Raw genomic sequence first — 24,459 nt, 5'->3', positions numbered from 1 at the left:
CCAACTAGCTAGCCACTCCAGCCGCCAGTCAGCTGGCCAGCTAGCCACTCCAGCAGCCGGCCAACCAGCCACTCCAGCAGCCATCCGTCGTACCCATAACAGCATCTCCTTCACCGCTCCTGTGGTGACGTCATAGTAGAGGGTGTGGCCAGTGTCATATTGGTCACACTCCCATGTCCCACTTTGGCCCGCTTAAAAGGTGACAACCCTATTGGCGATGAATACAATAGTCAGTGAAAGAAAGATTCTAAATGTGTGATTCAAAAGGAAGTGGTGATACCAGTAGTTTTGAGATACATTGGCACTAAATATGTTCTGCAGTCACACTGCCTTACGGGAGTTAGGGTAGTAGTGCCCTGATACCCTCCTCAGAGTCCCACCCACTGCCTGTCAGTGGGTGTGATGAACCAATCACCTGGCTGTACAGGGACTGCCTTACAGACCCACAGACAGGACCCTTTCAGTTTTCTAGTGCCATAGTAAGCGAAGGATCTCTTGAAAAATAGTTCCTTACTCTGGATTTCTTCAGCTGATGAGCTCTGGTAATAAACCTTTTGGGTTTTTATTTCCTCCCTCTGTTTTTTCTGTCAGGGCTGGAATAGTGTACTCTGCTGCTTTGACTATTTTTTCTGAGTAGAAATTTGACATGTATTTGGGTTTTACCTTGACTGTGCAGTATAATTCTTACACCGTTTATTTTAAGTTGATTGATGTTTTTTGGGGGGGGGGATTAACACTTCAGATGTGTTTTAAGGCCATTTGTTAATGTTTAGGTGAGTTTCTGTATTAAGATCGTTTGACTTGCGTGCCTCTCATTACTTTGAGCTTCCAGAGCGACAAATTAATCTCCCATTGTGTTTTTTTTTTTCTGCTGATTAAAAGCTTTATTTGTACGTTTTGACAGGAAAACATTATGTTGCACTTTTTTCTTTGTTGTTATGATTACTTGAACTGAATGAGTAGTATTACAGCATTTCAAACAATTCCTTTTTGTTTAAGTCACAATTTTGATGCTATTTTGTTAAATATTTCTGACAGGAATTTTTCATAACTTTATGCTTTGTTTCTTGTCTAATACTGCTAGGCTGCATCTGTTCATTTGGACTTAAACTAGCCTTTCATTGCAGTGTTCAGAATAGTAACTCTTGCAGAAATAGACCAGATTGCTATTTAGAGGGGAGAATAGTGGAATGTGTTAACTGGCTGACTGTGCGGCCATTATTTTGTATCGCTATGAATAGTTTTTTGTCCCCTGACTTGACCGACTCAGATAAGGCGCCCCTTTTTCCCCACCTACCACGTACCCCTTGTGCATCTAAAAACTTAAAAGTAAATCTAAGAATATGCTTCAGCCCATGGCTTGTGACTTCACAGAAGCCTTGGGCAGGCAGTCGGACCACTCACTTTCATTTGCCTTTAGGTCCCTTGGTGTGGTGATAGTACCACAACTGTGCGTCACATAGAGTTAATCTGGTTCAAGTACAGGATAACCAAGCTCTTTAGGTGCTGGGAGAAGTCAGGGGTACAGAACATCTTGCCAGTACTGATTCTCCTACTAGTGCAGTGCATGTGAAACAAAGACGGAAGACCCACCACATTACAGGGCAACAATCTTCAGTTGTGTTTTCACCTGAGATGGTGGCTGTGGCTAGATTCAGTAATCATGCCATTGATCATGGAGTGCAGACTTGGGTTATGAGTAAAGGCAGCACCCCTACAGCTCTTCAACCACCCCCAGGATCCTGATTTTGAAATGGTTCTGGAATCTAAGATTTTGCAAGTGTCTGAGTCTGACCAGTCAGTTTCTTCAGTGGACAAACAGGTTTAGAAACCCAAACAGATGTTTTCTTTTTCCCAGATGCTGGCTAGATTTAGGGATGTATTAATTTGGGAGTAATCAGTAGCTGCCACCGAGAGTAGCAAGGTGTATGATCTTTTAGTGGATGAGGCCCCAGACATGATAATCTCTCCACTGATTCCAAGCATTGGAGGATGTTTTTACAAAACCTTGCAATTCTCAGCTGAGTGATCCTCTGCCTAAAAAAGTGTTCAAGAAATTCATTGTGTGCTCGGCCATGCCTGGCCTCAAAGTGTCCTTATCTACGGATCTTGTTTCTATGTCCCCAGCGACCTTTGCCAATAAAAAGACCTTGTTTTCTTCTAATGCAGTCCCTCAAGATAAAGTAGGCAAATGGCTGAATTTCAGGGAAGGAACTGGCACAGTCCAACATGGCAGCTTTTTAAGTGTCTATCTACCAGTGTTTTATGTGGAAGTTTGTGTTGAGGTATTTGTATAGTTTAGACAAGTTTGCTATGTTGTTGCCTGATGAGCAGAAAGACTATGTGGAAGAAATTGTTTCCAATGTTTCTCAAGAGTCTAAACATGCTCTAAAGAGTGCCTTGGAGGGGATCGATACTGTGTCTAGAAATTCAGCAACTTCGGTGATGGTAAGAAGGTTTGCTCGTTTGCAAAACGTAAACTTTTCTAATGACTTAAAAAATAAGATTATGAATGCTCCACTTGACTCTGATTGTGTGTTTGGCGTAGCATTTAATCAGATCATAAAACATTGGGATGACAGAGATAAACCAGTGCAAGAGGTGTTTAAAATCGTTCTTATCCCCAAGTTACTTCTCAGTAAGCAGATTAATTTTTGGCAGTCCAACCAACAGAAGCCCCAGACAAAAAATAAGACACCAAAAGGAAATGGCAGGATGAGAACTCCACCAAACCTAACAAGAAGGATTCCTTTCCCAAAATGGATGACTCCCTATCTGACCTGTAATTATGTTGAGGCTGTGTTCCCATCATTCCCAAGTTCCTCACCGGGTGCCCCATCCTGAAAGTTAGCTCTAAACAAGGCGGCCTGGCTATTAGTGGTTTCCAAGAAATGGGTGCTCAACATCATTCAGAGTTTACAGGTGGCAGTGAAAGGAACATCCTTTCGGGAGGTTCTCCCCTCAACTGCCTGACCAGACTTTGTTATTCTCATTCCTCCTGTACTGTGGCAAATGCTGGACTCAAGGGTAGTAGAGCCAATTTCTCCTTCAGAGAAAATTAAAGGTTTCTACTCTAGAATTGTTCTGGTTCCCAAAAAGTAGCTTTGGAGAATGGTGTTGAACCAATTCGTTCTGAATATTTTTGTCAAGGTCCCCAAGTTCAAAGTGCTCACCCTGCAGACAGTGCTTTCTCTTCTGCCAGACCACTGCTTTATGGTGACTCTTGACTTGGAAGGATGCGTATCACAATTTCCCCATTGCTTATCACTTCAGGAGATATCTTGAGTTTTGTTGTGTCTGGTTCCCACCGTCAATCCTCTGCATTGTCCTTTGGGTTATCCACTGCACCTGTAGTATTTACCAAATGCTTTATTCCAGTAGTGGCTCACTGCTGGTCTGTTGGCATTCACCTTTCCTTACTTGGACAACTTGCTGATCTGTGCAGAGTCTGCATCTAGTTGTTTGGAATCACTAGAGATGGTGTCAACCTTACTCTCCTAGCTTAGGTTCAAGTCGAACCTTCAAAAGTTGTGCCTGTGACACCTTCACAAAGACTTGTCTTTCTGGGATGCTTAAACAACACTGACAAAAGAATGGCCTTTCTTCCCAAAGACAAGGTCCTGCCCTACCAGATGATGATTCAGGAATTCTCCAAGAGGAACGTCACCTCAACAAGAGATTTCCTAAAAATTGATGGGCGGATGATGTCCATTATTTTCATGATACAACTGGCCTGTCTCCTTGTGAAAATCCAGTGAGGTGTTCAGAATTGCTGGACCCAGCATCTACATTCCCCTGGAAACCCATTTTCCAATGTTAGTCTTCGTCAGACAAGAGTGACAGTTATGGGTAGTACAGTTGAGTATCAATCCAGGACTTCCCTTCTTCTCGCCTGTTCCAGTGCTCCCTCTCCAGACAGATTCATCTGACTTTGCTTGGGGAACAGTGTCAATGGGAGTGCAAGTGTAAGCCACTTTGGAGGCCCAAGGATGCACAGAAGCACATCAGTATCAAAGAAACGCTAGTAGTGATCCACACCTTGAAAGTCTTTCACCACTTATGGACTCCAGGTCCTCTCTTTGTGGTTATGGACAAACACCACAGTGATGTAGTATCTCAACAAACAAGGGTTTACAAGGTCATACTCTTTGTGTTCATTGGCAGTGATGCCCTAGGAGCTGGATTTACTGCATTCCCTGACTGTTCAAGCATTATATATACCATCAGAGCAAAACTTTGTGGCAGACAGACTGAACAAATCCTGGGCACGCCCACAGAAGTGGCTGCCCAGGACGGTGGTGTTTCAGGATTTAGTCCAGATGTGTGGAACAGCTCAAGTAGATTTATTTGCCTTCTTTCAAAACAGACAGCTGGAGAAATTTTGTTTCAGATATCCTTGTAACCATGCTTGGAGGACAGATGCATTCCCGTTCCCTGTTTTTGTATGTTGTTCCCACCATGGCAAGGCAAATCCAGGTAAAGTAAAGGAGCATTTCACCAGCACCTTTGCCTCTTCAGTGGTGTATCAGAAAGGAGTGGACTCTAAAAGTATTCTAGAGGCAGCAAGTTGGTCTTCTGCAAAGCTCTACAGGTTGGATGCCTTTTCTAGATACAGAGCAAGTTTTGCTAGGACCATTCTCCAATGTCTGCTGGACCCTTATTTTTCCTCCTTCCAGGTTGGGTAAACTTTGGGAATCTACTCAAATGCCAGTAAGGCAGTGTGTTTGTTGAGCATAGTACAATTGTGCAAGTCCTGCTTACCTGTAACAGTAGATGTTTGTAGAGCACACTGTCTTACTGCAAGTACCCATCCACCATACCCTATTTTGGATATATATATATATATATATATATATATATATATATATATATATATATATATATATTAATTTATTTATTTTTGGTGTGTGGGTTACCATGGAGCACTGCACCACTGCCTGTATTTTGTGTGTGTGTGTATGTGTTTTGGTATAGGACAGGAGTTGTTTGAAAAGTCTGTTCATAGATTCATAGGTGTGTACTAAGTTAATGACCACAAGGGCCTTTTTAAGCCTAGCCATGTATCTCAAAATCTCTGACAAGTTCTGGTACCCATGATAAATGTAAGCAGGGGCTTGGGATGTGAAACATTTACAAGCAGTGGCTTGGGAGATTAACTATTTATAGACTGCTTCTGTCCATTAGAAACATAGGTGCCAAACCAGGGATAATTTTCCTATGCCCCATCCACTTGTCTAAGTTACACTTGAATTGGGTTAGGGAAGAACTCTGCTTCACATGGATAGGTAGCTTGTTCCAGAGAAGGGGTAGTGTCTGGGATACATACCTGTCTTACCTGCAGATCCTTGTTGTATAACAGGGAAGGTTTAAGCCTTTAAAACAAGTAATTCTGGTGCTGTTTGTTCTGCAGATTTGCAGGAGGTCCATCAGAGTGGGGTTTGGCAATGCCTTGTATTCTAGGCATAAATCTCCCTTCAACAACCCGTAGGAGACAAAATACTGGGATAGGGCTTTGAGGAGGTCTGCATATGACATGTTACTTACGCCCTGTATTCTTTTAGTGAGAAACCTCTGTGGACATTCCAGTTGTTGAGTGTGCCTGGTTAGGTACATACCAAAGGAGGAACTGTACTCAGTGATAGGTCTGAATACAGTGGAACAATGACCTCCTTGGACCTAGATACCATACCTTTGTTTATAAGCTGCACAACATTGAATGATTTCCTCACTACTGTAGACACATGATGGTCAGAGGATAGATTGCTGTCTATGTGTGTCCCCAAGTCCCTGACTACTGGGTCAGCTCTTAGGTTTGTGTCATGTTACTATTGATAGTTAACATGTATGTATGACTTCCTGAAGGGAACTGTTATGCATTTCTTGACATTTAGTTTTAGTCCACAGCTCTGACGCAAGTTATTTGTCTGTGTCAGCCCTTCTTGGAGAACCCCACAATTTTGTCAGCCAGAGGCCATTGACACTGACCTTGACTTCAGAGAAGTAAATAACAAAAAGCAATGGTCCCAAGTCTGATCCCTGAGGGCTCCATTTGTGACTGGCCTCTTTGTAACTTCTTGGGTCCTGTTTGTGAGCCAGCTGGCTGTCCGCCTGGAGACTTTGTTTATACCTAACCTCTTGTATTTTTCAACAATGCCTGAGTGAGGTGTTGTCAGATGCCTTGGTCAGGTCAAGATAGGCAGTGTGAACCATTTTGCCCTCATCCATTTCTTTGGTGACCCTGTCAAAGAAATCCACCAAGTTGAGTAGGCATGACCTACCCTCGGTGAAACCAAATTGAGTTGGGTCCACTGTCTGGAGGTTTCCTGTGTCATTATTGAGCATTTCCATGATAATTCTTTCCATGGTTTTACATATGAGACTAGTGGGTCTGTAGTTTCCAGGGTCTATAGATGGCCCACCCATGTGCAGAAAGGATAACTGTGCCTGTTCTCCATTCGTGAGACACAAAGCCTGTTTGGGAGGTACACTTAAATAACAATTCCAGAGGGCCTGATAGATTATGTTTCATGCTATTTAGAAGTAATCCTGGGATATTGTCTGGGCCCATTAATGCAGTGTTTTTGGCCTTAGAGAGAGCATTAAGGACCTGTTCCCTAGTGATAGCAGGGGGAGTTATATTTGATGGTGTTTCCTGAGGGAAAATGAGGGGAGAGAGGAGTAAAGTTGGAGCGGAATTTGTCAGTCAGTGGGTTTGCTGTATCTTCTGGCTCAGTACAGGTGGCTCCATTAACAGTGAGCTCCATACACTATTGTGTATTGTCTTTGAGACTGCGAACATAACTAAAGAATGCTTTGAGGTTGTCCTTGCCCTGGGAGGCCAAATTTACTTCAAATTTGGCTTTATTAGACTTTGTCTCTGAGTTGTTTGTTTAGTTTGATGAGATTTTTTTTTTATTTTGTTAAGTGCTACACCTCCTAATTTTTGCCATAATTTTCTTCCTTCTGTTGTACAGCCTATTGATGATGTGGTTCCATCAGGTGCCTTGTTTTTTTTTTTTTTATCTAGTTCTGTACTTCCTAGTGGGCACAGCTGCCTCAGTGCAGCTATTAACATGCTTGTATATGGTTTCTGTGAACAGTTCCGCAAAGGCAGCAATGTTGTCATGGTTTATAGAGGCTTGGAATTTTGCCAGGTTATCACTTAATAGTAGGAAGTTAGCCTTAGAGTAGTTCTTGAACATTCCAGGATTAGCTGGGTGTTCCAGGTTTTGTTTTTACTTCAAGTGATGCCCTTTTGTGGTCTGACATTACCAGAGAATACGTTAGACTAGGGGGTGTGCGACATTCTCCCATATTAGTGAGGACTATATTCAGTTTGTTTGCACCCCTGGTTGCTGTATTGACAGTCTGGTGTAGGGAGTCTTTGTTTACAAAATCCAGGAATCTCTGTGTGTATGGCATCATATACAGTTCCCAGATAATTGTGGGGTAATTAAAGTCGCATATGAATATGGTATTAGGGTGGATGCCATTTAGTTTAAGTACGTGTTATAGGTTTTATAGGTCATAGAGGGGGATCTATAGCTTGCAAGGAAGTGGTAAGGGAGTTGCTGTATAATGATTTGAACATGGAGGAGCTCAAGTGCATTGTCCTGTTTGACTGGCCTTGAGGTATACTTATTTTTGATATAAATCAAAACACCTCCACCTTTAGTCCCTGTCTGTGTAGTAGTTGGTCTAAATGTGTGGAAGGCATTATAGCCTTGCACTGTCGGTGTGTTCTTGGTGGCTCTATATCTGTCTCAGTGGCAGTACAGATTCTCTAGGGTAGATACAACTTGTAGGGAGTGGATTTTTCTGTTTAGACTCCTAGCATTGAGCAGTAACATATTTAGATTTTCTTCGTTTTGATTTCTTATATCAGAAGTACTTTCAGTCTGTCATTGCCTTAAAAAGCCACTATTGGGGAGGACAATATTTTAGCTAATATCTGAAAGCCTAGGGAGGAGAGATGCGACCATCGTGGTCTGTTGACATCTCCTTCCATGCTGACAAATATTGAACTCCCTTAGAGTGACTGTTTCCATCTTCTCTTTCTGCTAGACACTAGAAAGCTGAAAAGGTGCCATCTGTGGGTTTGTAAGGTAGTCCCTAGTACTGCCAGATGATTGGCCCATCACACCCACAGACAGGCTGAGGAAGAGAATCTGGGCTTTAGTAGACTGCCAGAGGAGGGTAGCAAGGCACTACTACCCAAATGCTAGTAAAGCAGTGTATTGTTTGAACATCTGCTGTTACGGTAAGTAGGACTTGTGCAGCTGTACTTTGCAGTTGCTAAGAGCTAAGTATGGACAAGGAAAGTGTTGGTCTGTCTGAATAAATGCTTAAAGGAAATGGAAATTACCTTGAATAAAGATGAAAGTAAGGGTTTCGGTGATGTGGTGTAAATTGGGGGGGGGTGTATTTTTCAGTGAATGAAGCGTCTTTGCTAGGAGCAAAATTTGGAAAAAAATGATGCAGTTATGATGCAATGTTAGGAATTGATAAAAGAAATTAGATAAATGTCTTCCCTGGAGGACGTATAAATTAGCATTAAGGAAAAAAGCTTTATCTGTTAAATTCAAAAATAACGTGTTTGACAAATGTATATATGATCCCATTAAAATATAGTTGGTGTTTTCTTTCATATGAGCCCATAAAAGGCACTACACAATGGATAAAGTTTTAACCAGTATTTGAAAGCCTAGAGAGGAGAGGTGTAGACCATCCTTGGCAAAGCAATGTGGTCTATTATCCATGTCCTTCCACGGTAATAAATATTGGTTCCCCTTAGAATGATACCAGAAAGACAGTCCGTTTCTAAAAAAAAAATTTTGCTCATACTGTGGCATCATCCTCGGTGATAGTGATATGCCTGCTCAGTGCTAGGTTCATACCAGACTGTGGCTCATAGTCTGAAAGCTCCATAATATCAGTCTTCACCAGGGAGGTACATCTTTATTTTATTTTTATTTTACATTTGTTGACCGGGCTAGTCTAACTGGATATATGTCCATTTTCAGTAGAAGCCCGGGGAGATAAGTTCCGAGGAAACAAAAACAAAATCATATATACAAAAATTAATGTAAACGATGCACATTGCAGGTACAGAACAGAGAATAATCAAAGAGGTCAGAAGTTCATAACATAGTGCAAAATATACAGCTACAATTAGTACAATACAAAATGTAGTTGCAATACATCATAAAGAAAAAGATGGCAGCTGAATTATACAATATATTAGTATAAAAGTAGTCACATTAATGAGATTCAGAAGATGTAAGTAATAGTATCTAGAAGGACAAGGTCAGTTGCTGTTAAGAAAAGGAACTTGATTACTGAGAAGAGGAGGGTAGGGTGAACCAAGTAAGAAGAGCTAGTTGATTAGTCAGGTTTAGTACAGGGGCACAACCAGTGTGTTCTGAGGAAAAGTTTCTCTTTGGTTTTGAAAAGTGATATAGAGGGAAGTGAGGAAAGTTCACTAGGAAGAAGGTTCCAGGATTTTCCAACAGTATTAGAGAAGAGCGAGTCCCCAGCCCTGTTGTTTGATTTACAAATATTTGCAAGAAGTTTGTGACGATCGTAAGGTCTTCAGATTGTTGTAGGGGGTAATGAGGGCAGATAGTATAGGGGTATTGGTAGGTTGGTAAAGGGTTTTATGGGCAATGGTCAGTTGGTGGAATTTAAGATGATTTTGTAATTCAAGCCATCCTAGCTGCTTTAGATTAAAACAGTGGTGGGTTCTAAAAGGGTTGCCTGTAGCAAATCTGGCTGTGTTATTGTAGGAGTTTTCCATTTTATTAAGGTTGTTTTTAGAGAGATTAGTATGTATGGGTGAGGCATACAGGAGAGGAGAGATTAGATGGGTGTGAGCAATAGTTATTCTAGGTGCAGGAGAGAGGAATGGTTTGATCCTGTAGAGAGAGCCTAGTTTTCTATTAACAGTTTTTAGGGTATTGTTAATATGGGTGTCGAAGTTAAGGTTGTTGTCTGTGGTGATACCTCGTAGTTTGGTAGTTGGATCTGGGGCTATGAGAGTACCATTGTTGGATGTTACTGTGAAGTCTATTGGACTGCGGTGGTGGTGCTGCGGTAGCGTTGTCGCCTCACAATAAGACGTTGTCCTGTTTGATTCTCAGCTAGACCGTCTTCTGTGTGAAGACATGTGTGAATGGGCGTACCTTCATTGAAGGTTGTGCGTCAGAGCTGGCAACTCGGCACGTAAAAATCTACTGCCAATCATTAGTGGACCGGAGTTCCGCTGTGGCGACCCCTAACCGGGAAAAGCCAAAAGATACAACAACTGTGAAGTCTATTGGGGGGACTTAGAGTAGAAGTAAAAAGGAGGAGTTTAGTTTTTTGGGGGTCAGGACATCTCAAGTCATTTACACATACATGGACTAAGATGGAATCATACTGTTACTTTTGATGTAATAACTTGAGTGTGTGTGATTTGATGGATCTTGGCATCAGATAAGCAACTAACAGATGTTATATGATCCTATCTCGCCTACATTCTGACTGATGGGGTTCGGAGCCGATCCCTCGGCTCCGACTCGGCACGCTTATGCCAAAGAGCGAAGTCTCTTATTGGCTGAGCTTACTATATCCCAGGATGCACCACTACCAGTCCCCCAGATCTCGTTTGCCGCTAACTAGCAAAGACGTGGTCTCGAGCTGGCTGAGCTAAGTAGTGTTTTTCACTAACTTTTTCTGTCAGAAATTTGCTAATTTCTAACAAAAAGCTGTTTTAACGGCTACTCTGTGCTGTTGTGTGTGTTTGACAATTTTTCTGTGGAAAATTTGTGTGTGATTGATACTTGTTCTGGTTACAGGCTCCCTTGGTCTGTAGGGCCTTTCCTGTTGGTTAATTCCTTTTAAAACCTTAGGGTTTCTTTCTTTTTCCTTTATACGGTTGTTTACTGTTGTTCAATTGGCTATCGTTATGAACGGCAAGTTAATCTTGACTAAGACTAAGTTTGTCTGTGAGAGAGTAATTAGTTTTACTTATAATGTCTCAGGCACCTAGGCCTTCGGGCTTCAAGAAGTGCACTAAATGTAGCTTTAAAATGTCTATCGCGGATGACCACTCTCTGTGTGTATATTGTTTGGGCGCCAAACATTTGCAGGAGTCCTGCAGCGTGTGTCACGCTTTTTCCTCGAGGGTCCTCCAAGAGAGGAAAAATAAGCTTATATTGAAAGGCCTTATAAAACCCTCTTTTGAAGAAGCTTTAGCATCCTCTCCTTCTCCTGCTAAAAAGAAAAGGGCATCGGCTCCGACCAGTCCGTCGGACCCGACCGCCAAAAGACATAGGCAGGCTTCTCCTTCGGCTCCAAGGACTTCGGAGCCGAGGGCGGAACGGTCTGCCTCGATGCCCCCAGTCTCGACTCCTCTGTCTTCGGAGCCGATGGCTGGGGCATCGAGAGGTGGGTCACCTTCATCGGCTCCACTGGTCTCGGAGCCGATGAAGGTTGTCCGCTCAGACACTTCCTCCTCGGCGCCTAAGTCCTCCTCGGCACCGATGGAAACTGGTTTGGGTATTCCTTCGGCACCGATAGTTATCGAGTCGCCTCGGAGCCGGTCCCCTAGCCCCTTGGGGCCGTTGGAGAGGCCAACTCGAACCCGTTCAGTCTCCTCTAGGTCATCGAGGATGTCAGATTCGGACATAGACAGGGTGCTCCAAAGACTGTTCCAGTCCCCAGTCTTTCAAAAATTTGTTTCGGCTCCGACCCAGTTGGCTTCGGAGCCGATAGCCCATGCCCATGTCATTGCCATTCCTCCTCCGACCGCTTTGGCTCCGTCGGAGCAGGTAGCGTTGGAGCTGGTAGAGATCCTAGGGTCGGCTCCGACCCTTACTCCAACCCCGGCCTTCGGGTCCGAGTTTGGCACGCGGACTTCTTCGGCTGGACCCGGGGGTGACGTTTCGGGACCTATGCTGTCGGTTCCGAGCCTCCCTCTCGGTGCTTCGGCTGCGGGACTTCCGTCTACTGTCATGGCTCCAGGGACCGGACACTCCCAGGATTCTGGGGGTCCGGCTTTCAGAGCTATGAGGAGTGCCTTGGCCAAGTCTTCTTCGGCCATCTCTCCGGCTTTACCGGCACCTTCCCTGGGCGTGGAGACTGGGTCTTTGGCAGTTCCCCTGTCCTTAGGCAGCGGAGCCCCGGGGCCTGAGGTTACCCCCACTGGGGGTTCCCCTCCTCCTGAGGGTTCTTCGGAGTTGTCTTCAGAGGAACCCCCAAGGAAGAGATCGTGCAAGAGGAAGCACGTGGACTCCCCCGAGTCTATTACATCGGACACTGATCTTGATGATGCGGAGGGGTCCCCGAAGTCGTCCTCGGATGATGTCTCATTCACAGACATTTTAGAGATCCTCAAACAACGAGGCGGCTGGATATCCAAACCCCCCTCTGCTGATGAGTCAGTGCTTCTCAAGGCCTTTGGGGCTCAGCCCTCCGCCTCCTGGGTGTCTCCGCCCTTCGACGAGCTCCTGGATTTGGTTTGTCGGAGGGCGTGGGAACATCCAGATACTGTGGAACCAGTGCCTTCTCGCCCTAACAAATTTTTGTCTGCCCCACCCGAGAAGGAGTTCTTGACAAAAGGCGTGGCTGTAGATGCCATAGTGGTGGCATCTGCTACACAACAGGACGTGGCAGAGGCTTCAACATCCGTCCATCCTCCTAATAAGGAATCTAGGAGCATGGACCGGTACGGGAAGCGCACCCTGACTTCAGCGGCCTTTACACTAAGGTCCCTGAATTATTTGGCACATTTTACCAGGCTACAGAGGGATCTGGTCAAGGAGCTGTCAGATTCCCTCTCGGGTAACCTACCTGAGCAGCTAGCCCAGTCAGTTAGCTCTCAGTTGGCTATCCTTACCTCGATTTCTAACTCGTCCATGAGGCTCATTTCATATGCGGCCGAAGGGGCGGGCAGAGCGGCAGGCACAGGCGTGGCTCTATGGAGACAAGCCTGGCTCCGTTTGTGTCATTTTGCGGAGGCCTTCAAGTCTTCCTTCGCCGACGCTCCCTTTGATGGGTCCTCTTTGTTTGGACCTAAGGTTAAAGACACTCTTACCCGCTGTGAGCAAGAGGGAAAAACTTTATCTGCCGTAGGTGCACGTTATTCCACTCCCTTTCGGCCTTATCCCAAAGCTAAAGGAGGAGGGAAGATGTGGTTCCGCAAATCTCGTAAGTTTTTTCCTCAACAGCAGGAAGATTCCCCTTCCAGAGGCAGAGGACGGGGAAATTTTTCTGGGAGACGCCGTCCCAGAGGCGGCAGAGGGCCCCGCAATTCTGGAGACCGCGAGTCCTTTCGTGGCTCTTCAGCCTCCCACACTTCATGAGGGATTGCCCGGCTGTGCTGCTCGAGCCAGTCGGGTGCCGTTGCCAAGCACCTAAAAGCCTGGGAGTCTATCACTCAGGACAAATGGGTGCTTCGGATTATTGCCGGAGGTTACACCATTCCCTTCACACACTCACCCCCACCGTCCAGAAAAATCCCGGACCCACCACCCAGTCAAAGGGAAATTGCAGCCGCAGAAGCGTCAAAGCTGCTAGAAAAAGGAGTCATCCAACCGGTCCCCACAGACCAGATCGGATCCGGAAATTACTCAAGGTTCTTTTTAGTGCCAAAAAAGACAGGGGACCTAAGACCAATATTGGATCTCAGCAAACTAAACCAATCCGTCATGAAATCCAAATTCCGAATGGTCACTTTACAATCCATTCTCCCATTGTTGGAGAAAGATGTTTGGATGTGCTCCATAGACCTCAAGGACGCCTATTATCACATACCGATACATCGGGCGTCCAGGAAGTATCTGCGCTTCAGCCTGGGAGACAGTCATTTCCAATTTTGTGCACTGCCCTTTGGTCTCACCACAGCCCCCAGGGTGTTCACCAAGTGTTTGGCAGTAGTGACTGCTCACCTGAGGAGTCTGGGATTCCAAGTGTTTCCCTATCTGGACGACTGGCTCCTGACTGCCACCACCAGGCATCTACTTATGGACAACCTCAAAGCCACCATCTCCCTGGGTGCTACCCTGGGAATTACATTCAATTGGTCAAAGTCTGTCTTGCTGCCCTCTCAGCGCATAAGGTTCATAGGAGCAGAGATAGACTCAAAATTGATGCGTCTTTCTTCCTACCGAAAGGATTCAAACTTTACAAGGTCAAGTTCAAGCCCTGCTTTCAAGATCCAAAGCCCCAGCCAGGATGGTCCTGCAACTTTTAGGTTCGATGTCTGCCACGGTTCTCCTAGTTCCACTGGCAAGATTGCACATGAGGATTCTTCAGTGGCTGTTATCGACTCAATGGTCCTTTCAGAATCTCCCCCTCAATCACCCCATTATGATTACAGAAACGTGCAAACGGGACCTCCGCTGGTGGCTTCAGCCATCCAATCTGAATCAGGGAAGACCTTTTGTTATGCCCCCTCCGGTGTCCACCCTGACGACGGATGCCTCCCAGACAGGGTGGGGGGGGGCATTGTCTGGGCAGGTTAGTTCAGGGTTCTTGGCTTCCAGACGAAACCTTTCTCCATATCAATGTATTGGAAATGAGGGCTGTACTTCTGTCCCTACAGGCCTCCACAAGTTTCTCCCTCAAGGCATTATCGCTATCCACACAGACAACATGTCGGTGGTCTGGTATCTAAACAAACAAGGAGGGACCAGATCTTACCCCCTTTGCAGAGAGGCCATGAGGGTGTGGGAATGGGCTGTAGCTACCAACCGTTTCTTGGTAGCGACCCACATTCCAGGGAAATCCAATATATTGGCAGACAGATTAAGCAGGACGATTCTCTCTCCTCACGAGTGGTCCCTGAACAAAACAGTAGCAGCTTAGGTTTTCAGAAGATGGGGAACCCCGTGCTGCGACCTATTTGCAACACCACAAAACGCAAAGTGCAAAAGGTTCTTCTCCTTGACTCCACGTCAGGGGGAGGCAGCTATGGATGCTCTAGTCCAACCTTGGCCAACAGGACTACTTTATGCCTTTCCTCCGGTTCCACTTCTCCCCAAAGTCATCCAGAAAGCTTCTCAATTGGGGTCCACAATGATACTAATTGCTCGGGACTGGCCTCGTCAGGTATGGTTTCCCTACCTGAAGAAACATGCTGTGGACGATCCTTGGTTTTTGGATCTAACTCCGGATCTGCTGATTCATCAGTCGGGACAACAACACCAGTCCCTTCACACTTTGAAATTGACAGCTTGGCTCCTCCACTTCCGACTTTAGTCAGAAATCACACCCTAGACCCGGAAGTTATTCACATTTTATCTTCGGCCCACAAACCCACCACTAAGAAATTGTACCTCAGTAAGTGGAAGAGGTTTGCTATCTGGGCTCAACTCAGGGGCTTAGACCCTATCACTGCCCCGATTCCAGAGGTTTTGAAATTTTTAACATCCTTGTTTAATCAAGGATCTTCAGTTTCTACTATTAAAGTCCAACTAGCAGCTATCTCTAAATTTCACGAATCCATGGATCCACCGTTGATGAGCAGCAGATTATGCAAAACTTTCATTAAAGGTGCTGGGCTGTTAAGACCCCCAGTTTTTCATCCTGCGCCTCCGTGGGATCTTGATTTGGTACTTCGTGCCTTAACATCTTCCCCTTTCGAACCGGCTGCTACATGTGAGTTAAAATATCTGTCTTGGAAAACTGCCTTCTTGGTTGCAATTACCTCTGCAAGAAGAGTTTCAGAGCTTCAAGCCCTATCTATCAAACCACCGTACTTGATTTTTCACAAGGATAGAGTATCACTTAGGCCTAACCCATCTTTTGTCCCAAAGGTTTGTTCTAATCTCTGTCTCCAACAATCTCTAGAGCTACCAGTTTTCTTTCCAAAATTCTCCAATGAAGCGGAGTACACCCTCCATAAATTGGATGTTCACAGGCAATTACGCTTCTATCTAGACAGGACTCAGCAAATTCGAAAATCAGACCAGTTGTTTGTGTCCTTTTCAGACAATAAATTGGGTAAAACCATCACAAAAGCTACTATCTCCAAATGGATTAGAGATTGTATAACTCAGGCTTATTCCTCTTCGAATAAGCAACTTACAACATCTATCAAAGCTCACTCTACCAGAGCTATGGCTACTTCTATTGCTTTTCATTCCAAGCTCGCTATTTCTGAGATTTGTGCTGTGGCTACTTGGTCCAACCCGCACACTTTCATTTCCCACTATAAATTGGATGTGGCATCTAAAGGGCGAGCATCGTTTGGTTCCACGGTACTCAGGAGTGTTTTCCAGTGAGCCACCCAGGATTCAGGTGCTAGGGACGCTGTCCCATTAGTCAGAATGTAGGTGAGATAGGATCACATAACATCTTTTAGTTATGTACTCACCATAACTTCAGATGTTTGGGATCCATCTCGCCTACATTCCTAATACCCACCCTCCTTCCCCCTGCCTTGGAGATCAGAAGAGATTGAACGGTTTTGAGTTCTACTGTTTTTATCTTGTTTCATCTGACGATGTTATATAAGCAGTGCGTGCATGTGTGCATGTATGCGGACAAACTAGATCTGGGGGACTGGTAGTGGTGCATCCTGGGATATAGTAAGCTCAGCCAATAAGAGACTTCGCTCTTTAGCATAAGCGTGCCGAGTCGGAGCCGAGGGATCGGCTCCGAACCCCATCAGTCAGAATGTAGGCGAGATGGATCCCAAACATCTGAAGTTATGGTGAGTACATAACTAAAAGTTATCCTCTCCTTGCACAGCCTGGTTAAAGGGGCATCAGTATATCTTACAGTGGATTCCCCTATGATGAGAGTCCTGAGAAGTGTATTTGCCTTCATTAGGGGTTTAGTGTTTGTTTCTCCACTGATAGTGACAGTATGTGTGTTGTTAGGTGGTGTTCTCTTTGAGAACCTTTGGGCTTGCTGAGGCATAGCTTTGACAATGAGCAGTCTAGGCAATCTTTCTTTAAGAAGATTACTTTTAAGTATCTCAGCATATGTTAGTCTATGTGTGTGTTGTGTGTTATGTGAGGTGGGTGGTGTGTGTGTGGTTTTGTCAACCTGGTGTAGACTTGTATGTGATAATGTAGCCTCCAGTATTATTACGCTAGTGCAACTCTTGCATACTGTATCTACTTCTTTAAGGATTAAGTGGTTGTCGGTGAAATGAGACATTGCTACATTGCCTGAAGATGCCCATATCCACCAAGCTGACTTTGACTACAGAGAAGTTTGGACTGGACAGTATCAATATGCAATTTTCTTTGATTGGTGAGCTACAAGAGGGTAGTGTATTGGGGTTAGAGGCTATTAAGGGTGCTGGTGCCGACTGGTAAGGGTGCTTTATTGGAGCAGGTTATGCTAAACACTACTAAATTTTATTAGCTTTAATGTTTACAAAGCACTGAATTCTACTAAATTTTACACGTTGCCACTCAACGCCCAACTAGCTGCTTTAAGCTTGTTGGCTTGCAAGTTATTTATCCTGTATTGCTGGTTTACATGGTACAGTTTTATAGACCGTTCTAGAAGGAAAATTTGCTTTCCACACAAAATTTATAGCAGCACTGAAGAAAAACAAAACAAAAAAACCCAGAAAACTTGCTAATGAGCCCTCTATCCAATAAAGTGACTACTACACTGCAAATTCTTTTGTGCATATCCTAGCTGAGATAGACCAGGTAAACACCTCCTGCCACAAGGTGAATAATCCCAGTCCTGTTAATGTAAAAACACAGTAGAAGAGACCCACAGGTGCAGTTCTACCACAAACCAGATAAACAGCTAGGTGGAAATCCCTTGCTGAAGGCTATTTCAAGACAGTCATACAGCAGTAACAGTGAGAGGAAGAGTAATTTTTGTACAAAAAATACAGTGAAGTGCACACACAAAAGCAGGAAATGGTGATCACTCAGAATAACTTAAGCAAGTATGATTTAGCAGTCAAAGGTACTTAACTTTGCCTGGATGGCACTAGATACAAGTAAAACACTTGTGGAACACAGACTAGGACTCCAATCTTTGCAGAGCTGCAGGATAATGTGCAGGAGACAGTATGTAGTAAAAGAGTTTTACTTGAGCTATACTGATTTGTCGGGTGGACACTCGGTGTCATGAATCTATGGAAAACAATGCGTGGGAAGAATACGTAAATAGCTTACACAACAGTCAGTAGCAGTGAAGGAAGGGAGGGAGGGAGGTACTTTGAAAATCAGATTACTATAATGGGTGGAGGCCAGAGGGGACAGTCTTATAAAACCACCACAGCAAAAGGCTGGAAGGGTTAGGAAATTGTTTCGAGCAGACTAGCTAGAGAGGCATCAAATAAAGCCAATATTGGAACTTTCTTTTTCATGCACCTTATGATTCTTCTGCAGTTGCACTATTGCAGATGACCTTAATATTAAGACTGTATATTTGTTTCTTGTGTTTGCCTTGCCATTAGATCTTAGAATGACCCTTGGCAGTGGATGTTAATTTATTAATTAATTAATTTATTTTACATTTGTTAACCGGGGGTGTCTGACTGAGCTGAAAAGGCCCTTTTTCAGCAGAGGCCCGGGGAGAAAAGCTCCACAAAGAAAAATTACAGATACATTTAGACATGATCAGTTTCCCAGCTGTTCGTCTCCTTGGGGTTCCTGTAGCCATGATGCCCATTTACTGTATGCATATGTAACTAGAAAAGTAAGTTGAAGTCAAATGGTTTATAATTTTAGGAATCTTTTGCTGCAGTATAATCTTTATATATATATATATATATCTATGTGCTTTGTTCTTTGAATGTAGGTAGAAGGAGAGTTCATTAAGTAGCTCACTTCCTCTATCCCAGGTACAGTGACCGAGGCAAAAGCCAGGGAGTTTGTAACCCATGAGGAAATGAATGTTGAAATTCATGGAATGGCTGTGTAGCATATCACTGATTGTCTGATTATATGATAAACGCTCACGTCTTTACATAAACAGCATTGTATATCTGCTATGTGTCAAGTTCTCCCATATTTCTGGGCATAAAGCAGTTAAGATGTTCCCCTTTTAATGCTTTTGCAAGTTGCAGCAAAAATAAATCTGAAATTATTTTTTTTGACAGATCCCAAATTTGTTAGCATTGAAGTACCTTCCAAATGTGGTTTTTGCTGGTATTGATTGTCCAGAAGATCTGATTGGGTACACATATCAGGAGCTGTTTTTATCAGGAGGTTTTGTCGTCTCTGAAGGATCTGTAGTGGAAAGTTTAACATTAGGTAAGATTTAAGTACTTGTTTTGGCTCATTTATGTACTTTTATTTTGTCATTCTGTCAATTGTGAACATCAGCTATCAAAGTGTTAAAGCATAGTTGCAGTAAATAAGTGGGAGAGAGATGGATTTCAGCTCATCACTAATTCATTTTAAGTATATTATGCTGATGTCCTCCTATTCATATGCTGCAGTATCCATAACATGAGGGAGTCAACCTCTGGTAGACTCATACGTCCAGTCATTATACCAATGTTAAAATGCTACTGTGAAGGTACATACAATGGCCTGCATCACACAGATAAGTCGGCCATAAACTGGCATTGGGTATAAAACGGATGTCAGCACACACCTACCTCAGAACTTTTCTGCCGCTTGTTTGACTGCCAGCTCCAGTCGTCGCTTGCTTTGGAAAGTCACCTTTGTGCTTTGCTAGTGCTTTAGGTAAGTACCCCATAGGGCGTTTTTGTTATCTAAATTGCCACTGCGTTGTTTCTTGTGAGTTATTGTCAGCTTGGAAGGGTAGGTGTTGTGGAAGGCAGATTCCACATAAAGATGCCCATGAGCTCTGTTTATTCTGTTTAGGCCCAGAACACGATCATACGTCTTGTGATATTTGTAAGGACTTCATCCCTAAAACCCTTAGGAGCTGTCTGTCTTCTCCTAGGCTGTACTTGGAAAACCAGCAACGTAAGTGCCTAGCGAGGGATATGGACCTGACGTCAGGACCTTCGGAACAGCCGCAACCCAAGAAGGCCAGAAAGCCTCGGCCTGACCCTACGGCTGCTCCCTCTATTCTGGGCATTCCTCCTGAGGCTGATGAAGGCCCAGAGGCCATACTGGAAATTGTAGAATCTCATTTGACGGGTACCTTGGGGAAAGTCATCAAGGAATCTGTTAGTACGTCCTAGGGAGACTCACAGCATCCAACAGCTACACTGGGGTGGGAGGAGCCACGGATTATTATTTCCAAACGCCCACATGGGATTACTCAGATAGTGGTTCAAGAAGACATTCTTTTGGACATTGTGAACTGTCGTCCAACATTTGGCCCTCCTACTCTTCACTGTAAGTTGGAGGCCCCCAAGAAGAAAAAACAAAAAACATATTTCTTCTGGCCAGCAGGCAATGCCATCAGACCAAACCCCTGAGTGGCAGGCCTTTACACAAGGCCTCTTTAATGCCTTTATGGCCTTATGCCAATCTTCAGCTCCTGTACATGCCCTAACCCCCTCCACTACTGGGAAAAGGCCTGTGGAAGAAGTTTCTTCTGAAGAGGACGACTCCTCTGGAGATGAGTCATTAACGTACTCATCACAGATTGCTTCTCTTCTGGTGTGTGCTTTCCCTGAGGCGGAATCTAATGGCACAGATTCCCCTGGGGAGGATATTACATTTGGGAAGATCATTGTGCAAAAGAAGGATTTTTCAACTGGGACTCAGATGGATTCCCCTAGCCCGTCGGGTGTTCCCCCAGTTCTGTCTGCCTTTCTGAATGCCTTCTCCTCAGCATCCTTAAATCCTGGCTCACAACCACCTGCTCCACGCAGACCTGATAAGACTTTATAAAGTCCCTGTGACTGCCACGTATCTCAAGTGTCCACCAGCAGACCCACCATCTCCATTTCAATAAATAAGGCATCTAAACTTTTACCCACCACCACTGTCCTTCCTGCTGACAAAGACAGCAAAACCATGGAACGTCTGGGTAAGAAATCTGTACCTCTGACACTCTGTCCTCCAGGGCTACTAACTACCAGACACATGGCTTAATATGCCTTATCACTCCTGGAGAAAGCCTCCATCAGAGTTGGCTGATGCACCAGATTGTACTGTCAAAACTTCACTGTCTTTCCTTCTGGCTCTCACCTCCCAGGTTACCAAGCACTCAGTAAAGTGCAGTTATGATGCTGCTGAAACCTCAGCAAGGTCAGAAGCATCAGCAGCTGCCTTACAAAGGTCCTCCTGGCTACGCCTCCAGCCCCTTCCAGATGATTTCAGGGCAAAGCTAATTGATGCCCCCTTGGACAACACAGCTTTGTGCAAAAGTGACTGATTTTTTTAAGTCACTTCAGCAAAAGGGGAAAGAAATGCAAGATTTGAAACACCTGCTAGTCTCCCCTATTCCTAAATTTCAAAGGAACTACCCAGCTAAAACACAGTTCATTAGAAAACATTCTCACCCTGCTGCTCCCTCAAGGTCCAGAAAACCTACCAAAAAGCAACCCCCTCCAGCTAGAGCTACACCAGCCTCTAGCCAGAGGCCACCCTTCCAAGACAGGGCAGGTAGCATCTGACTACCTGTCAACCTTACAACCCCCTCCTCCCTGTCTCCCTCTGTTGGTTCACGTCTCTCACTGCCTCCCTATGTGGACATCTATCACCTCAGACAAATGGGTCCTTTCAGTCCTTCAAAATGGGTATTTCATGACCTGGCTTATGCCCCCAGAGTGAAAAGGCATCCTACAACCTCCAAAACAACAGCTACACCTCCTGCAGCCAGTGCTACAAACACTGCTGGCTCAAGGAGCCATCAAACAAGTGCCTCTCGCAGCAAAAGGAAGAGGTTTCTACTCCCAAGATTTTCCTGGTTCAAAGAAAAGATGGTCCTTGGAGACCAATTATGGATCTCTCATATCTCAACCTGTTCCTAAAGGTTCCAACCTTAAGGACGTTGACCCTAGCAACCCTTTTTCCCCCTGGGGTTTATGGCTACCTTAGATATAAAGGATGCCTATCTTCACATCCCCATAAAACCCACTTTCAGAAAATACCTGAGGATGTTCTTCATCTCACATTGCTGCAGTCCTTACACTTGGGTAGTCCGCTGTCCTCGGTCGGCCCGAATATCAAAGTATTAGGCTGACGTCGGTCAAGGCGCTTAAGACTGACATCAGGACGTCAGGGTACAAATGCGCATGACCGACGTCATATCCTCAGTCTTTTTTGCCGCATGGTCCGATGCAGAAGCAGCGTTGCAAGTGCCGTTCGGCGTTCTGAAATTTTTCGAATTCGGAGTTTCAGACCGAGTCAAAGTTGGCTAAGTACCCCGTTGGGGAATATTTTAGTTTTTTCTTGCCTCAGTGGTTTACCGGATGTCAGAAAAAGTGAATAACTGTATTTCTTGTGGGAAACAGATACCGCATAGAGATTATCATACTTTGTGTATTCCTTGTTTGGGTCCTGAGCACGACGTTGTGGGGTGTCGCTTTTGTGCTAGGTTCAATAAACGCACTATTAAGCGAAGGTTAGATTGTGCCAGGTTGGTCTTCGGGAAGCGGTGCAATTATAATATGCCGTCGGATGCTCCGGCCGCTTCTTCAAGAAGCGCAAAGACAAAGCAGCTAAACCCAGGCAAGAAGAGTCGTCCGTACCGGACGCCGGTTCTTTAGAGGTGTCAGTGGAACCGGTGGTTCCGCCGGAGGTTTCTCTGGAGTCCCAGGGGGAGACTTTGTTATTGCAGGATGTGGCCTCTCAGGAGGCAGGTCAGGCTGAAGGGGCTTCTTAGGTTACTGTACTCCCCTCCCTTCCTAGGGTGGTTAGGCCCTCTCCTTCTGTTTCCAAGGCTTCTCCCAGAGGCAGGCCAGGTTTAGCTTCTGTTGGTGTCACTCCTAGTTCATCAGGATCTGTGCCCAAGAAGCACATGCTTAAAATGGCAGAAGATTTAATTACTTTGATTAGAGGTTCTTTGCCCCCTCCTGATAAGAGACCTAGGGTGGAACCAGAGTTGGGGAGTTTTGAGCAGGCTTCGGATGTTTCAGAGTCTTCGGCTGAAGACTTGCAGGAGTATTCTCCTTATTCTGATTCTGATGTGGATGATTCTACTCCTTCTGCTTCTCCTCCAGAGGATTTTTCCTTTTCAGAGACTCTTCATTCCATGAGGGAACATTTTAAGTGGGAAGGTCAGGACTTCTCTGATTCCAGGAAAAGGCTTAGGGAATTTTTGCTTTTACCCCAGCATAGGCCTTTGGCTATACCTCCTGTTCTGGATGTTGTGGAAGATGTGTTTGCAGAGGCTTCACTTAATCCTGATTCTTTGCCTCCTGCTCCTGTTAAACCGGATAGGTATTACAGGGTGCCTGAAGCGCATAAATATCTTTATAAGGGTCCTAGGGCGGACCCAGAAACTGTTAGTCAGGGACCTAAGGGTGTCAAGGCCTCGGTTGTAAAAAATCCGGTTCCTCCAGATAAGGAGGCCAGAGCTTTGGATAGATGGGGAAAGAAAGTCTATACTTCTTCCACCTTAGCTATGAGGGCTTTAAATTGCCAGTTTCACATGTTGAAATATCAAAACTATCTACTTTCTCAATTGAAGTCTAAGGTAGATGCTCTGGCGGAAGGTATTGAGTGTAAAGAATTACAAGATTTGGTACATGTTTCTGAACAGGTGGGTAAGCATTCTTTGCAATGTGGTTTTGATGCTGTACAGGCCTCGTCTAGGGTGGCTGCCACTGGGTCAGTTCCTCGCAGGCACGCCTGGCTGAGGGATCAGAATTTATCTGAACATGTTAAGACAAGGATTTTAGATGCTCCTTTACAGTCTGATGTGTTGTTTGGTTCACCTGTGGAGGCAGTCTTAAAGAAAATGGAAGACAAGGCTAAGTCTATGCAGACTGTTAAAGATTTTTTGCAAGTTCAGCCTCCGAAGTTTAGTAGGAATTGGCCTGCTAAGGGGTGGACGTACCCTTCTTATGATTCACAGTCTAGGGGTAGATCTAGACGTGGTAGGGGCAGAGCTCAGGGCTCTTTCAGGCCTAGAACAGGGAGTTCACCTGCACAGTCTTCGGGTGAGGGCAGGGGCCAGTCCTTTCGTAAACAGGCCCAATGACCTACCTTTTCAGCTGCCAGAGCCTTCTCGTCTAGCAGCACCTTTGGGAGGAAGGTTGGCACTGTTCAAGGAAAATTGGAGTTTAATTACCCAAGACAGATGGGTATTGGATATCATACACCGAGGTTACAAGTTTTATTTCCATACGTTGCCTCCTTTCAAAGGCATGCCAGACATTCCTCCTCAGCAAAGAATAGAGGCTCACAAACAAATTTCTCTGCTGCTTCAAATAGGGGCCATACAGCCAGTCCCTCTGCCAGAAGTGGGCCTAGGATTTTATTCTCGCCTGTTCCTAGTACCAAAGAAGGGGAACACGTGGAGACCAATTTTGGATTTATCTATCCTCAACACTTATCTGGACATTCCCAAGTTCAAAATGTTGACGTTACAACAGCTTTTACCTCTGCTGGGCAAAGATCA

The 24,459-nt window shown here is 44.8% G+C and overlaps 1 protein-coding gene across 1 annotated transcript in view; it reads left to right on the top strand.

The window, feature by feature from the left end:
* TASOR2 (transcription activation suppressor family member 2) overlaps window positions 1-24,459 on the top strand; it is a 2,454,942-nt gene that overhangs the window by 1,867,730 nt on the left and 562,753 nt on the right. The window contains exon 20 of the mRNA XM_044088824.1: window positions 19,064-19,217. Within this exon, the coding sequence (XP_043944759.1) occupies window positions 19,064-19,217 (154 nt within the window). The remainder of the gene's footprint in view (window positions 1-19,063; window positions 19,218-24,459) is intronic.

The sequence above is a fragment of the Protopterus annectens genome, chromosome 11.part0 (genome assembly GCF_019279795.1).
Source record: "Protopterus annectens isolate FY-2018-M chromosome 11.part0, PAN1.0, whole genome shotgun sequence".
Classification (NCBI taxonomy): domain Eukaryota; kingdom Metazoa; phylum Chordata; order Ceratodontiformes; family Protopteridae; genus Protopterus; species Protopterus annectens.
This window is presented reverse-complemented; position numbering and strand designations above follow the sequence as displayed.